The sequence below is a fragment of the Sinohyriopsis cumingii genome, chromosome 18 (genome assembly GCF_028554795.1).
Source record: "Sinohyriopsis cumingii isolate HCF-2022 chromosome 18, ASM2855479v2, whole genome shotgun sequence".
Classification (NCBI taxonomy): Eukaryota; Metazoa; Mollusca; class Bivalvia; order Unionida; family Unionidae; genus Sinohyriopsis; species Sinohyriopsis cumingii.
Genome location: NC_142978.1, coordinates 51,871,251 through 51,888,287, shown reverse-complemented (window position 1 = coordinate 51,888,287; position 17,037 = coordinate 51,871,251). Strand labels below are relative to the sequence as shown.

Genomic DNA, 17,037 nt, shown 5'->3' with positions numbered 1-17,037 from the left:
GGCAATTGTCTTAAGACCAAATAGGGACCAGACATCAGCAGTGGTGGTCTGTACCCTCTTTTATACTTGGGCCTCTGGTATCAATCAATAGTTATAGGGTCCATTTGTCCACTTGGTCCTTTAAACCACCATGTTAGATTCAGGTGGCTCCTAGGTGAGGATATCAGCAGGGATCTCAACCTGTCTTCCTGTCAGAGCTCTGGAGACATTGGAACTGAATATACAGACACTAGTTACCATAATGTCATGTTCCAACCTTTTTTTCAGGTTCATCATTCAATCTTTTGAAGGAGAAATATCTGTTACACTCTATGCAGAGTTTCTTTACTTCAGGAAAGATGTGATTTTGGAGACATCCAAGGTTGACAGCAAAGCGTTTGCAGACCATGTATAAAACCTTTTGCTGCTCTTGATCAATTGTAAGGAGGCCTTTCTTAATCTTGATGATGGTGTACGACATGAGTATTATCAGAGAGACCACATTTATCTAGCTCAGAATGGTGCTGCAGCTTTTCTTAAAGGCATTGGGGGTTACATTAACATCATAAAATGCCAACTCAGATTTATTGCTTATACTTTGGGGAAGAAGGACATAACACTGATATTTACATGCATCAGTAAAGATATCAGTTCTACTCATGTGGTTTGCTATTACTTGCTGTAATTCTTTATTTCATGTATTTTGCAGTAGAAATCCTTTGTTTATTCTGGAGTCTGTATTCCACTTGGAACGACTATCCAGGTCATCGTCATTCCAATGTTAATTTACATGCATCTAATGAATCTAGTTATATAGACAGCCTAAAGAGATCAAGTAAAATATAAATAGTGTTATGTGTTTAGGCTCTCACAAAATGTAACAAGAAAAAGTGAAGACAACAACCTTTTTTTGTTGTAAAATTTAACAAATAATTTTTCCCCTAGAAAAACAAGGTAAACAATGAGAAAAAGAACTTATGAATCAAATCAAAAAATAAACCAAGAATTAAGAAATATAAGTCTTAGTAATAAAAAGTCCTAATAAATCTGAGTTTGAATCACGATAAAATCCAAAATGGGAGGTGATGACATATGCTGTGGTCAGCATCTTACTGATGTGTCAACAGTTCTTTGTTGAATCACAGAAAATAATAATATTCCAGTTTGAATTCTATGTAAATTTAGATAACTGTCCTTTTCCAAGAATTAATTTAGAGCACAGATTATTTCCAGGGCAAAATAATCTCTTGGAATCCAAATAATTTGAAGAAAACAAAATAATTAGCCCAAAAACTGGTCACAACATAAAACACTGTAACTTTTCAAGTGTTAAGGCAAGTAATGACTATTCTTTCTCAAAACATCAATAATAAATCTAACTACGATGCAAAACAGATGCCCGGATGTGGGTCAGTCTTCTGGAAAAACCTAATTGATGCATGTTATTTGTCATGTACTCGATTTCACTTGATGATTCTTACTCTGAGAAAGAATATACAAAAAATTAAAACTAACAAACAGACAATTAAATTAAATCAAATATAAATTAAATCAAATATACATAACACCAGATAAAATCCAATGAATCAGGTTGTGTAGACAGCCTAAAAAGACCAAGTAAAATCAAATGAATCTGGTTGTGTAGACAGCCCAAAGAGACAAAGTAAAACACAATGAATCTAGTTATGTAGACAGCCCAAAGAAAACAACTAAAACCCAATGAATCTGGTTGTGCAGACAGTCCAAAGTGACGAAGTAAAATCCAATGAATCTGGTTGTGTAGACAGCCCAAAGAGACCAACTAAAACCCATTGAATCTGGTAGTGTAGACAGCCCAAAGAGACCAAGCGAAATCCAACGAATCTTTTAACGTACTAGAAGATGATTTGCAGAAATGATTTTAGAGATAGCAATAGTAATAGTCTATTTTAGAGATAGCAATAATAATAGTGTATTTTAGAGATAGCGATAATAATAGTGTATTTTAGAGATAGCAGTAATAATAGTGTAATTTTTAGATAGCAATAATAATAGTATATTCTAGAGATAGCAATAATAATGGTGTATTTTAGAGATAGCGATAATAATAGTGTAATTTAGAGATAGCTATAATAATTATAGGTTACTGCATTTGTATGGGAAAAGTTTTTTGGATGGAATACTGCACGACCTATTCCTAAATACACAAGCACAGATTCATCATTACACAACAACAACATGATTAATGTGCACATAACTCTGCCCATATAAATTTGGACTTAGTTGAGCACTTGACATAACTTCTGGAAGAAAATGGCATTTTGGTCCAGTTAAAATTGAAATTTTGATTCAGTTTGTGAATGAATATGCATTGCAACAACTTCTCCATTTGATCTGGAATGAATAGATTTTGGTATTTTTGTTGATTCTCTGAAATTTCATGATTATGGACTGGATTCACATGAAATACATCAGATTGAAATGGCGAGGGAGAAGCGTGTTGACATCTGTAAGTGTGTTTCTGTTATGTCATTGAATATTTTAAATCATAATGTGGGAAAAATATGAAGTCTTCCAATTGCAATTATCAAAAAGATGCTATGGAATTTAATGTTTATTTCATTCTGAGTGCAGTAAGGAGGATGTAATTGCACTTGGAATATAGTCAAAATTACAGTACAATTTCGAAATGTATAATCAAGCTTGAGAACCCATGACATGGCTCATGTAATTCGGATTTGCAGAACTAAGAAAGGAAATTCAGGATGTAAAACTAAGTATATTTTTGGCATTCTTATTACCAGCTAAAGAAAACAGTTTATGCCTTGTCACTTGCATGTTATTTGTAGGTACCCACCCATTTTATGAAATCTGGCATCTATCACCTGACTAAATCCGAAACGTTGAATCAAAAATATTAATGTGGAATGTAGCATAGCAGCTGGTATGTGGCAATCCATGAAACATCAGGTTTATTTCATTCAGAAACAAATGTAATCGACCAAAATGTAAACCACACACTATGTGAGTTTACATGATTTGTTTACAAAAAAGTGCTGGCTGTCTGCATCCGTTGTTTGTTTACAATAGAAAGTAGTTCCTTTATGAGTGCAATATGAAGTTGCACGTAAAATACTGAACGTTTCTGACAATGTAAAGTTAATGGAGAAAAAAATGAGCATATAAAAATAGTATATATATGAGATTGCAATAATAATAGTGTATTTTAGAGATTGCAATAATAATAGTGTATTTTAGAGATTGCATATAATAATAGTGTATTTTAGAGATTGCAATAATAATAGTGCATTTTAGAGATTGCAATAATAATAGTGTATTTTAGAGATAGCATATAATAATAGTGTATTTTAGAGATTGCAATAATAATAGTGTATTTTAGAGATTGCAATAATAATAGTGTATTTTAGAGATTGCAATAATAATAGTGTATTTTAGAGATTGCAATAATAATAGTGTATTTTAGAGATTGCAATAATAATAGTGCATTTTAGAGATTGCAATAATAATAGTGTATTTTAGAGATAGCATATAATAATAGTGTATTTTAGAGATTGCAATAATAATAGTGTATTTTAGAGATTGCAATAATAATAGTGTATTTTAGAGATTGCAATAATAATAGTGTATTTTAGAGATTGCAATAATAATAGTGCATTTTAGAGATTGCAATAATAATAGTGTATTTTAGAGATTGCAATAATAATAGTGCATTTTAGAGATTGCAATAATAATAGTGTATTTTAGAGATTGAAATAATAATAGAGTATTTTAGAGATGGCAATAATAATAGTGTATTTTAGAGATAGCAATAATAATAGTGTATTTTAGAGATTGCAATATTATAATAATAGTGTATTTTATAGATAGCAATAATAATAGTGTATTTTAGAGATTGCAATAATAATAGTGTATTTTAGAGATAGCAATAATAATAGTGTATTTTAGAGATTGCAATAATAAGAGTGTATTTTAGAAATTGCAATATTATAATAATAGTGTATTTTATAGATAGCAATAATAATAGTGTATTTTAGAGATTGCAATAATAATAGTGTATTTTAGAGATTGAAATAATAATAGAGTATTTTAGAGATTGCAATAATAATAGTGTATTTTAGAGATTGCAATAATAATAGTGTATTTTAGAGACAGCAATAATAATAGTGTATTTTAGAGATTGCAATAATAATATTGTATTTTAGAGATTGAAATAATAATAGAGTATTTTAGAGATTGCAATAATAATAGTGTATTTTAGAGATTGCAATAATAATAGTGTATTTTAGAGATTGCAATAATAATAGTGTATTTTAGAAATTGCAATAATAATAGTGTATTTTAGAGATTGCAAAAATAATAGTGTATTTTAGAGATAGCAATAATAAGAGTGTATTTTAGAAATTGCAATATTATAATAATAGTGTATTTTATAGATAGCAATAATAATAGTGTATTTTAGAGATTGCAATAATAATAGTGTATTTTAGAGATTGAAATAATAATAGAGTATTTTAGAGATTGCAATAATAATAGTGTATTTTAGAGATTGCAATAATAATAGTGTATTTTAGAGACAGCAATAATAATAGTGTATTTTAGAGATTGCAATAATAAGAGTGTATTTTAGAAATTGCAATATTATAATAATAGTGTATTTTATAGATAGCAATAATAATAGTGTATTTTAGAGATTGCAATAATAATAGTGTATTTTAGAGATTGAAATAATAATAGAGTATTTTAGAGATTGCAATAATAATAGTGTATTTTAGAGATTGCAATAATAATAGTGTATTTTAGAGACAGCAATAATAATAGTGTATTTTAGAGATTGCAATAATAATATTGTATTTTAGAGATTGAAATAATAATAGAGTATTTTAGATATTGCAATAATAATAGTGTATTTTAGATATTGCAATAATAATAGTGTATTTTAGAAATTGCAATAATAATAGTGTATTTTAGAGATTGCAATAATAATAGTGTATTTTAGAGATAGCAATAATAATAGTGTATTTTAGAGATTGCAATAATAAGAGTGTATTTTAGAAATTGCAATATTATAATAATAGTGTATTTTATAGATAGCAATAATAATAGTGTATTTTAGAGATTGCAATAATAATAGTGTATTTTAGAGATTGAAATAATAATAGAGTATTTTAGAGATTGCAATAATAATAGTGTATTTTAGAGACAGCAATAATAATAGTGTATTTTAGAGACAGCAATAATAATAGTGTATTTTAGAGATTGCAATAATAATATTGTATTTTAGAGATTGAAATAATAATAGAGTATTTTAGATATTGCAATAATAATAGTGTATTTTAGAGATTGCAATAATAATAGTGTATTTTAGAGATTGCAATAATAATAGTGTATTTTAGAAATTGCAATAATAATAGTGCATTTTAGAAATTGCAATAATAATAGTGTATTTTAGAGATAGCATATAATAATAGTGTATTTTAGAGATTGCAATAATAATAGTGTATTTTAGAGATTGCAATAATAATAGTGTATTTTAGAGATTGCAATAATAATAGTGTATTTTAGAAATTGCAATAATAATAGTGTATTTTAGAGATTGGAATAATAATAGTGTATTTTAGAGATAGCATATAATAATAGTGTATTTTAGAGATTGCAATAATAATAGTGTATTTTAGAGATTGCAATAATAATAGTGTATTTTAGAGATTGCAATAATAATAGTGTATTTTAGAGATTGCAGTAATAATATTGTATTTTAGAGATTGCAATAATAATAGTGTATTTTAGAGATTGCAATAATAATAGTGTATTTTAGAGATTGAAATAATAATAGTGTATTTTAGAGATTGCAATAATAATAGTCTATTTTACAGATTGCAGTAATAATAGTGTATTTTAGAGATTGCAATAATAATATTGTATTTTAGAAATTGCAATAATAATAGTGTATTTTAGAGATTGCAAAAATAATAGTGTATTTTAGAGATAGCATATAATAATAGTGTATTTTAGAGATAGCAATAATAATAGTGTATTTTAGAGATTGCAATAATAATAGTGTATTTTAGAGATTGCAAAAATAATAGTGTATTTTAGAGATAGCAATAATAATAGTGTATTTTAGAGATTGCAAAAATAATAGTGTATTTTAGAGATAGCAATAATAATAGTGTATTTTAGAGATTGCAATAATAATATTGTATTTTAGAAATTGCAATAATAATAGTGTATTTTAGAGATAGCATATAATAATAGTGTATTTTAGAGATAGCAATAATAATAGTGTATTTTAGAGATTGCAAAAATAATAGTGTATTTTAGAGATAGCAATAATAATAGTGTATTTTAGAGATTGCAATAATAATATTGTATTTTAGAAATTGCAATAATAATAGTGTATTTTAGAGATTGCAAAAATAATAGTGTATTTTAGAGATAGCATATAATAATAGTGTATTTTAGAGATAGCAATAATAATAGTGTATTTTAGAGACAGCAATAATAATAGTGTATTTTACAGATTGCAGTAATAATAGTGCATTTTAGAGATTGCAATAATAACAGTGTATTTTAGAGATAGCATATAATATTAGTGTATTTTAGAGATTGCAGTAATAATAGTGTATTTTAGAGATTGCAATAATAATAGTGTATTTTAGAGATTGCAGTAATAATAGTGCATTTTAGAGATTGCAATAATAATAGTGTATTTTAGAGATTGCAATAATAATAGTGTATTTTAGAGATAGCAATAATAATAGTGTATTTTAGAGATTGCAATAATAATAGTGTATTTTAGAGATTGCATATAATAATAGTGTATTTTAGAGATTGCAGTAATAATAGTGTATTTTAGAGATTGCAATAATAATAGTGTATTTTAGAGATTGCAATAATAATAGTGTATTTTAGAGATTGAAATAATAATAGAGTATTTTAGAGAATGCAATACTAATAGTGTATTTTAGAGATTGCAATAATAATAGTGTATTTTAGAGATAACTATAATAATAGTGTATTTTAGAGATAACTATAATAATAGTGTATTTTAGAGATAGCAATAATAATAGTGTATTTTAGAGATAACTATAATAATAGTGTATCTCCTGCAGCCACTTACACAGATGATGTATCACTAATTAAAGATTAGCATTCCTTTATAATGTCAGATAATTTTTATGATTCTAGGTGCTTGAACTATGTAACAAAAGAGCAAAACCAGCAAGTTTTGTATAATTTAAAATATTAATTTATTTCCCTAAAATACAACATGAAAGAATTAAAAATAACTTACAGTATAGTGAATGAATTACTCTTTCCTCCAAGTTTTATCAATTCCAGTAGCTCCTCATAATCAAAATATGTTTCAAAGATATTCCAAATAATGTCACTAATGTACTGTGTGTCAACAGTACAGAAAAAATCACTGATATAATCCCAGAATGTCTTTAAATGAATTTATGATGAATGCAGAATAATCCAAATAGTCTTTGAATAAATCTACAGTAATCCATATAGCTGTTTTTTATATAACCAAATGTTCTTTAAACGAATGTCAGTGTAATTCCAATGAATGATTATGAATAAAATAATCCAATTACATGTAGTCTTTGATTAAAGCCACTGTAATCCATTTAGCTATTATTTAAATGTCCTTTGAATAAATCCACAGTTAATCTGGTACAGCCCTTTTATATGTAATCAAATGTCCTTTAAATGAATGTCAACACACTATAATTCCAGTGAATGATTATAAATGTACTAATCTCCTCAATACTTTTTACAAGATCAGTAATGCTTTAAGAATGATGATGATTTCCATGTTATTATTCAGTTATATAACAAGATATTGTGCAGTTGTATGATTGTTTATATCAAGCTTTCAATGAATCATTCTGTATTTCAAAAGTGCAAGGAAATCAGCTGTTTGAAACTGGCTAATCAGGAGATCAGTCAGTGCCTTATCCACAGTGTGTGTGATATCCATTCACATCATTTATGATCTATTTTTGGATCATGAGTTTATCTCAACTGTAGTACGTATAGTTTTGAAACTTTTCGATTGGAATCAATGCTTTATATGACTCATCTTATTGTAATATATGACTATAGGATTTATTTATTATAATTGTCATTACGACTATAGGATTTATGTATAATTGTCAATACGACTATAGGATTTGTGTATAATTGTCATTACGACTATAGGATTTATGTATAATTGTCATTACGACTATAGGATTTATGTATAATTGTCAATACGACTATAGGATTTATGTATTATAATTGTCATTACGACTATAGGATTTATGTATAATTGTCAATACGACTATAGGATTTATGTATAATTGTCATTACGACTATAGGATTTATGTATAATTGTCAATATGACTATAGGATTTGTGTATAATTGTCATTACAACTATAGGATTTATGTATTATAATTGTCATTACGACTATAGGATTTATGTATAATTGTCAATACGACTATAGGATTTATGTATAATTGTCATTACGACTATAGGATTTGTGTATAATTGTCATTACGACTATAGGATTTATGTATAATTGTCATTACGACTATAGGATTTGTCTATAATTGTCATTATGACTATAGGATTTATGTATTATAATTGTCATTACAACTATAGGATTTATGTATTATAATTGTCATTACAACTATAGGATTTTTGTATTATAATTGTCATTTTGACTATAGGATTTATGTATTATAATTGTAATTAGGACAATAGGATTTATGTATTATAATTGTCATTATGACTATAGGATTTATGTATTATAATTGTAATTAGGACAATAGGATTTATATATCATAATTGTCATTATGACTATAGGATTTATGTATTATAATTGTCATTATGACTATAGGATTTATGTATTATAATTGTCATTATGACTATAGGATTTATGTATTATAATTGTCATTATGACTATAGGATTTATGTATTATAATTGTCATTACGACTATAGGATATATGTATAATTGTCATTAACTAATTGACTCTTATAGAAACTATTATTATGAATAATAGACATTATTCAGACATACATCACATAATGAGGTACAAATGGACATGATTGTTTTGGTTTCAGATAGTACTTCATGTTCACATCAAGCTCAGTCTACTGACACTAGTAGTAATACTGAAACTCATTTGTCCAAGTGACACTAGTAGTAATACTGAAACTCGTTTGTCCAAGTGACACTAGTAGTAATACTGAAACTCGTTTGTCCAAGGCCAGTGGTCCAGCCCATATGCAATCTGTCATAGCTACAGTTATAGTAAATGTTAAAAATGAATCCTCAAAGTGACACTTATACTGTACTAGGAGTGAAATGAATAAAGCAAGACAGAATATAGTCTACTCTCATGAAGTCGAGGATTGGCATAACTGTTTACTCTGGTGTAACCGACATACTGTTATGATTCAGTCTATTAAAAGAAATTTGTATAAAAACATCAGTTGAAAATGCAAAATTTCCAAAATAAATGTTGAAAATTCAGAGGGATTTTGTTCCAGATAGAAAATGTAAGATGCCATTTAAACCAATAATTGATTGGACAGTAATTTATGATATGCATGATATTGTTATAGGATTCAGCCAGCACTTAATTAATAAAAGAAATATAACTTCCAATATATCAAATACAAATACAAAAAATACTTGCAAATGTACGGTTCAGTATTCCATATATTTCATGTGTAGATGTAGAAGATGAACTGAAAAATTTAAATTCTAAGTAATCAAGTGGAGTGGATCTGATGGGTCCATTCATCATAAATAGATATACTGATAGTATAGTTGCTCCATCTCCTATCTACATAATTATTGTTAATAATAATAATAATAATAGTAATAATGACGATAATAATAATAATGTCGTTATTTAATGAGGGTGACTCAACTTATTAAATAAAACCAATCTCCCTTGAGGCCCTCTAAAAAAGTATACATATATCTTCATGCAAATGTTTTTCTCTCATGAAAATAACTATTTAAGTAATCATATCTACAAATACATACCAAAATACATTATGAAAGTAGGAGAATTTAACTGCATATATAATTTTTGTTTCATCTCTCCAATAACTATGTCTTGAAAATGATTTCAGCAAGATCGTCATGTATTGTACATAGCAGTTAATGATCACTTCACTCTTTTGCTTATATATACATTTGGGCTATTCTGCAAAAATGTGGCATGCAGTTAAGTTTACATAAGCAATTTGAAAAGTAACACTGTAATAAATCCAGAACTGAAACTTGAACTTTTATTATTTAGTTTGTTCATTAATATTTAGGTTTAAAATACTGCATGAACATTTTTTAAAAGGATGTAACTGAATCAACCGATTGAATATGAGCAGGAAGTGAGTTCCATATTTTTGCCCCTGAATATTGTAGACTTCCTTTGAATTGTTCAATGCAATGTTTTGGTACTTTTGCACTGATGGAAAGAATCCTGCCAGTCTTCATTAACAAAACTCATTTATTGGTTCCTTGTTATAGACAATAGAAAATTGGTTGGAACTATATGTCTTCTTGTTAAGCAAGCTTTTAATTTAGTTGATCACAATATACACTTATCGGAACTTTAAGTGCAGATGTTCTCACTTGTCACTCTTATGGTTGCAATCAGTGTGACCTATCTGACAGAAGCCAACATGATGTAACTGGTAGCATTAAATCAGAGCTGATATCCATCTGCAAAGGAGCTCCACAGGGATCTATTTTATGGCCTGTATTATTGATATTATTTATAAATAACTTGTTCCTGTTTGTACAACATTATAAAACTGATATCAGTGCTGATGATATTCCTGGTAATTTGAGCCAGTCTGATCCTAATGTTAAAATGTTATATAATAATTCAGAGAAGATTTTTTATCAAGTTGAGTGTTAGTGCTCACTGAATAACATCAATCCCCTAAAAACCAAGGCAGTGTTGCTTGAAGCTAGATAAAGGTTCTCAGTGAACAGAAATATAAATCTTGAACTGTATGTGAGAATAGAATATTATACTAACTGAGATACCCTCATAAAATAAAGCGTTTTTATTATTATTATTGGATCAGCAATACCTGTCCCAGGCCATGGTACATGGCCTGCCTAAACCAGTAAAGACAAAACCGTCCAAAATGGTTTGAACAAGGAAATGATCTAAATCAATCCCAATTAAAGTTCTTATCTGCCCATCATTCTCATAATGAGTTGGCAAGAGAGTCAAATGAGGAACTCTGTGGACCCTGCTACGTTCCCTAAGGAAAATTACAGCACCCTAGACACACACTCTCCTGGAAGGCCTCCATCTTCCCATTGTCCTACTGAGTGGCAGATTAAACCTTTTTCTAAGGAAGGGCTTTGCAGAAAGCATGGGAAAACTAAGAAGTTTGGGCTTTTATTCCTGGATTTTCTTAATTTCAAAGAGAAGGGGAAAGTTTGAACTCATCATCACGCAGATCAAGTCTAGGCTCCCATGTCATAAACCTATATGCAGATTACTCCTTTTCTCCATCACAATGGTGCTACTAGAGTTTCTACACCTCTGCAGGGATGTTGCTCTGGATAAGGTCGAAGCTCTTACTAGATAGCAGTAAGAACCTTCTGAGGGCTGCTTCTTTGTAAGCAGTGATGCTCTTGAAGGTCTCATTCCTGCAAAGGTGTAGTTGGATCTGATGGACACAGGTCAGGTATAAGTTATGCTACACTTAAAATAATGTGCATTTTAAGTACCTCTTTCTCCTTTTGAATCTGATATTTAAAAATATAAACACACATACACAGATAGATATAGATATATATATATATATATATATATATATATATATATATATATATATATATATATATATATATATATATATATTGTGTTTATACATTTTGATTTTTACTTAGTCCTTTCATAAGGGTGTTGATGAAAGTAATTATATTGAGACTTTAAAAAGATGATAGGGCCTCAGCTTGTTTCAGAAGACATCTGTGCCCCATTTTTGAATAACTGTACATTACATATATGGAGTAGAATTTTGGTGGAAACCATTTTATTTTTGAAGGTATATTATTTATTCATTTATTTATTTATTTATCTTAATCATTACCATCACATCATGATCTTCTGCTTTAGCAAAGTGTTTTCTTTTGCATCTAGACCGCTCTGTTGTCACCCTTCCTCAAAGAAAGGACAGATTGCATTATTTAAAAAATTTGAATTTAACATTTTTATATAATTAGTGTAAAATTATTTGATGGTATTGTATTTTCTCTTATATTCTGCTTGTTGACTGAGCTGTTGAGAAAAATGACTTCACCATTACTACACTTTGTCAAAACAAGGTGACAAGTTGTAATTTCCTGTAATGTCTTATCATATTTAAGGAAGGGTATATCTTTTTAACAGCAATAGTACATTGTTATTTTTAAGAGTAGCATAGTAGGCAAAGAGTGTCGGTGACTGCCAAAGAAAATTTGGTATTAGCCATACTACAGAAAAAGGGTTAGAGTTTATAGCCCAGCCCTGGTATTATAGCTGTGTTAGTGATTTCTTTAATATAAAATACTAGTGTTTCTTGAAGTCAGTATATACTTCTCTCCGCAGAAATGCAGCATCCAGATCTCTCTACTGTCAACATACAATGCCTTCAGAAGGACCTACTTCTTCGCTACAAGTTCCTGAATGTGATACCAATTTCACCACTACATGAATCTTATACCATTCTTCTTGATGACCTCTTTACAAGTGTCATTATAGAAAAAAAAGGCAATGAAAAGTTTGGTAATTTACTAAAACAGGGGAAGCCTAGAGATTCAAAGGAACCTGTTTACCTGAGATCTTATCATCAACTTTTTGGAGACAAAGGCAACAAGAGACTGGTTCTTATGGGATATATGGGGAGTGGTAAAACTGTGTTCTGTAGGAAGGTTGTCCAGACATGGTGTAGGGTCAAGACTAACCGGGTAGACCCAGAGTCAGCAGGTGAGATGCACGTATCATCCACAAATGCACTTGATGATGAGGATATACTCTCACAGTTTGAGTTTTTGTTTTTTATTGACCTGCCAAAGGTTAATAGCCAGGAAGATTTAGTAAGTGCTATACACAGACAATGCTTCAGATCTAATGATGCCATGTTTTTATGTAAACTTTTGCAGGAAATGCCAGAAAAGATTTTAATAATATTAGATGGTCTTGACGAAATAGGATCTAAAACTCTTGACTTTGTGAATGATCTACTGGAAAGAAAACTCTATCCTCAGATCACTGTTTTGGTTTCCACTAGACCTTGGCAAGTTTCCAAATTAAGCCTACAAGAACATTCTCATTATGACTTGTTACTAGATGTACAGGGCTTTGATGAAGATCATGCCCTCTGCTTTGCAGTTAAAGTCATCCGTGCCTTTGATAATGATATCAGTGAAAGTTTAATCATTGATATGATCAAATGGCTTAGAAGAAAGAAGATCTTTGCAACCTTCAGAAGTGTGCCTTTGCTTCTTCTCTTCCTTATCAATGTTTGGTGCAATGACAGGTCACTTCCGGACCAATACAGTGTGCTGTATAGTAAAATAATAGACTGCATGATTAAGCGTTGCTTAGACAAAACCAAGGGAAAACATAGGAGTCACAATTGGGTTGAAATGTCAGATTTAAAGGCCAAAGTAATGGAATCATCTGTCTTTGTCAAAACTTTTGGTAGTAAATTCTTAGAATTGACAGGCAAACTATCCTATGAATTTCTGCTTCAAAAACAACATGGACAAGCAGTTATTGTTAGTAGAGAGGAACTGCTCAAGATCCTTGATAGGGATGTAAAAACTGCGGAGTCAAAACTCAGTGTACTTCTTGATTGTGGAATCCTGTCGAAGTCTGATGCATTCTCTCCACTTGAGAGAAACTACACTGTTTCTTTTCTTCATTTGTCCATACAGGAGTTTTTGGCAGCTGTATATTTGACTTCAAATGAAGCTGTGCTTCAGGAATTCCTCTCCACCTGGACATGTTTAGATGATGTTTTACAAAATGAAAACTTGGTAATTTTTACTTGTGGATTGGCCCCACATCTAGCAACACCGCTTTTCAGCTGCATTTGTGAGGTTTGTGATAAAGATTCAAAGGTTCTTGAATACAGAAAGTCCGTTTTTTGCCAGGAAAGGGATGCAATAGATAATCTGTGTTCTCTGTATAAAATTTGCCTGAATGAAGTCTCAGCTTCGCTACCAATTTCTGACATCAGGATAATTTTAACAACTGAAATGGAACTTGTAGACTTTCTGTACAAAATAATGACATCAACTTCTGTAATTAAATCAGTTTGTTTGTTATTTCTGTGGTGGTTATCAGCTGTTGGTAGTGAATATATTTGTAAAATTATTAGTAATTCTGTTTGTCTACAGTCTCTTGTGCTGTGGGACCTTGAACTGTATGATGGGAACCTAAACCTGAGTAGACTCTCAGATCTAACAGCCGTTGAGCTGTGGAATGTAACCATGTCCAGTGAGTGCAGTGAATCCCTGTGTAGAAGTATTGGTAATTGTACTCACCTGCAGACTTTAGTTCTGTGGGAGATTACACTACATGATGGTGTCCTTGACCTGAGTAGATTGACAGGTCTAACTCACATACATCTGTGGAACATAGCCATGCATAGTGAGTGCAGTAAATCTCTCTGTAGAAGTATCAGTAACTGTACTCACCTGCAGAAACTACATCTGGATGACATTGCACTACATAATAATATCCTTGACCTGAACAGAGTCACAGGTTTGTCATATCTCGAACTGCGTGATATAACAATGTCCCGTGAGTGTAGTGAATCCCTTTGTAAAAGTATCACTAGCTGTATTCACCTGCAGAAACTACATCTTGAGGACATAAAACTACGTGCAAATGATTGTATTCTTGACCTGAGTAGACTGACATGTCTAACTGATCTCAGATTGTGGAATGTAACCGAGTACAGTGATCACAGGGAATCTCGGTTGGGAATTGTCAGTGTTCTCGATTACATTTATGACCTGAATAAGAAACTACATTTGGAGGATATTAAACTGAGCAGACTGACAAATCTAACTGGTCTCGGATTGTCTAATGTAACATTATCCAGAAAGTGCAGAACATCCCTGTTTAGATATATCAGTAACTGTACTCACATGCAGACTCTTCATCTGGAGGAGATTACACTACATGATAGTGTCCTTGACCTGAGCAGATTGACAGGTCTAAATGATCTTAGACTGTGTTGTGTTATTATGTCCAGTGAAAGTAGTAAATCCCTTTGTAGAAATATCAGTAACTGTACTCATCTGCAAACCCTACACCTGAAGGACATTAACATACATGATATCATTGATCTGAGCAGACTGACAAGTCTAACTACCCTCAAGCTGCGGGGTGTACCCATGTCCAGAGGGAACACTAAATCCCTGTATAGAAGTATCAGTGACTATAGTAAGCTGCAGAATCTAGATCTGAGTGGCCTGTCACTATACGAGAGTATCCCTAACCTGAAAAGACTGACAGGTCTAACTTGCCTCAAACTCTACAATATATCCATGTCCAGAGAGTGTAGTGAATCCCTGTGTAGAAATATCAGTAACTGCATTCCCCTACAAAAACTAGAACTGAAGAACATTAATCTTAATGATAGCATTCTTAGCTTGAGGAGGCTGAGAGGTCTAACTAACCTCAGTCTGTGGAGTGTAACCATGTCCAGTGAGTGCAGTGTATCCTTATGTAGTAGTATTAATAACTGTACTGACCAGAAGGGCCTACATCTTAGGGACATTAATCTACATGACAGTATCCTTGACCTAAGCAAACTGACACATCTAGCTCTCCTTACTATGCAGAGTGTAATCATGTGCAGTGGGAACAGTAGAACCCTGTGTAGAAGTATCGGGGACTGTACTAAACTGCAGATTCTAAACCTGAATAGCATTTCATTACATGATAGTATCCTTGACTTGAGCAGACTGACAAGTCTAACTCAGATCAAACTGCATGATGTAACCATGTCCAGTGAGTGTTCTGAATCCATCAATAAAAGTATCAGTAACTGTACTCTCCTGCGGAGGAAAGAACTGCATGATATTACACTGTATGATGAATATTCAGATTGAAATCATCTGCATTAATATTCATGTGTGGCCAGTGCCATGAAGTACTGAGCACACTGGTGCCAAAGCCCTTCCTAACCTGAAAACACCAAATATTATGCCTTTCTGTATCATATAAGCTTTGCTGACCCACCTGTACAAATTGTGCCTATTTCTTGATGACTCAACTGTACACACTGTGCCCATCTATATCATATAAGTCTCGCTGACTTACCAACTGATGAACATGTTTTATAGTCATAAATTATTTTCATTGTCCCTGTCATCATCATCATAATCATCATGCATAATGCAGTCATAATTACCATCTAGTATTTCAGTCTTTGTCAAGAATAATAAGTGTAATATTAATTATTCTTTTTACACATAAGATGTCAATATTTAGCCTTCATACAGTACACACATCGTGGATTACAGATTGTTCACTCCATCTGTTGGACGTGCCCACCATAAATAGTGTTTGTCTACTATATTTGGTTGGTTTCCCCCAAGTCTAGTGGACGGACATGCACTCGATATAGTGAAACTCCATAACAAATTTTATTGTAGCCAGATGGATTTTGTGGCACTCCTGAATCAGCACATTAAGCTAATGATGCCTTAAACCCAACCATGGCAGGTTTCAGTTTCATAACTTTACTGGTACAAACTGATGCCTTAAGCCCAACCATGGCAGGTTTCAGTTTCATACCTTTACTGGTACAAACTGATGCCTTAAGCCCAACCATGGCAGGTTTCAGTTTCATACCTTTACTGGTACAAACTGATGCCTTAAGCCCAACCATGGCAGGTTTCAATTTCATACCTTTACTGGTACAAACTGATGCCTTAAACCCAACCATGGCAGGTTTCAGTTTCATACCTTTACTGGTACAAACTGATGCCTTAAACCCAACCATGGCAGGTTTCAGTTTCATACC

General features: G+C 30.9%; 1 protein-coding gene across 1 annotated transcript in view; it reads left to right on the top strand.

The window, feature by feature from the left end:
- Positions 1-16,136, top strand: part of LOC149776642 (uncharacterized) — a 50,241-nt gene extending 34,105 nt beyond the window's left edge. The window contains exon 6 of the mRNA XM_089941153.1: positions 12,600-16,136. Within this exon, the coding sequence (XP_089797279.1) occupies positions 12,600-16,120 (3,521 nt within the window). The 3' untranslated portion in view covers positions 16,121-16,136. The remainder of the gene's footprint in view (positions 1-12,599) is intronic.
- The last annotated feature ends 901 nt before the right edge of the window (positions 16,137-17,037 follow it).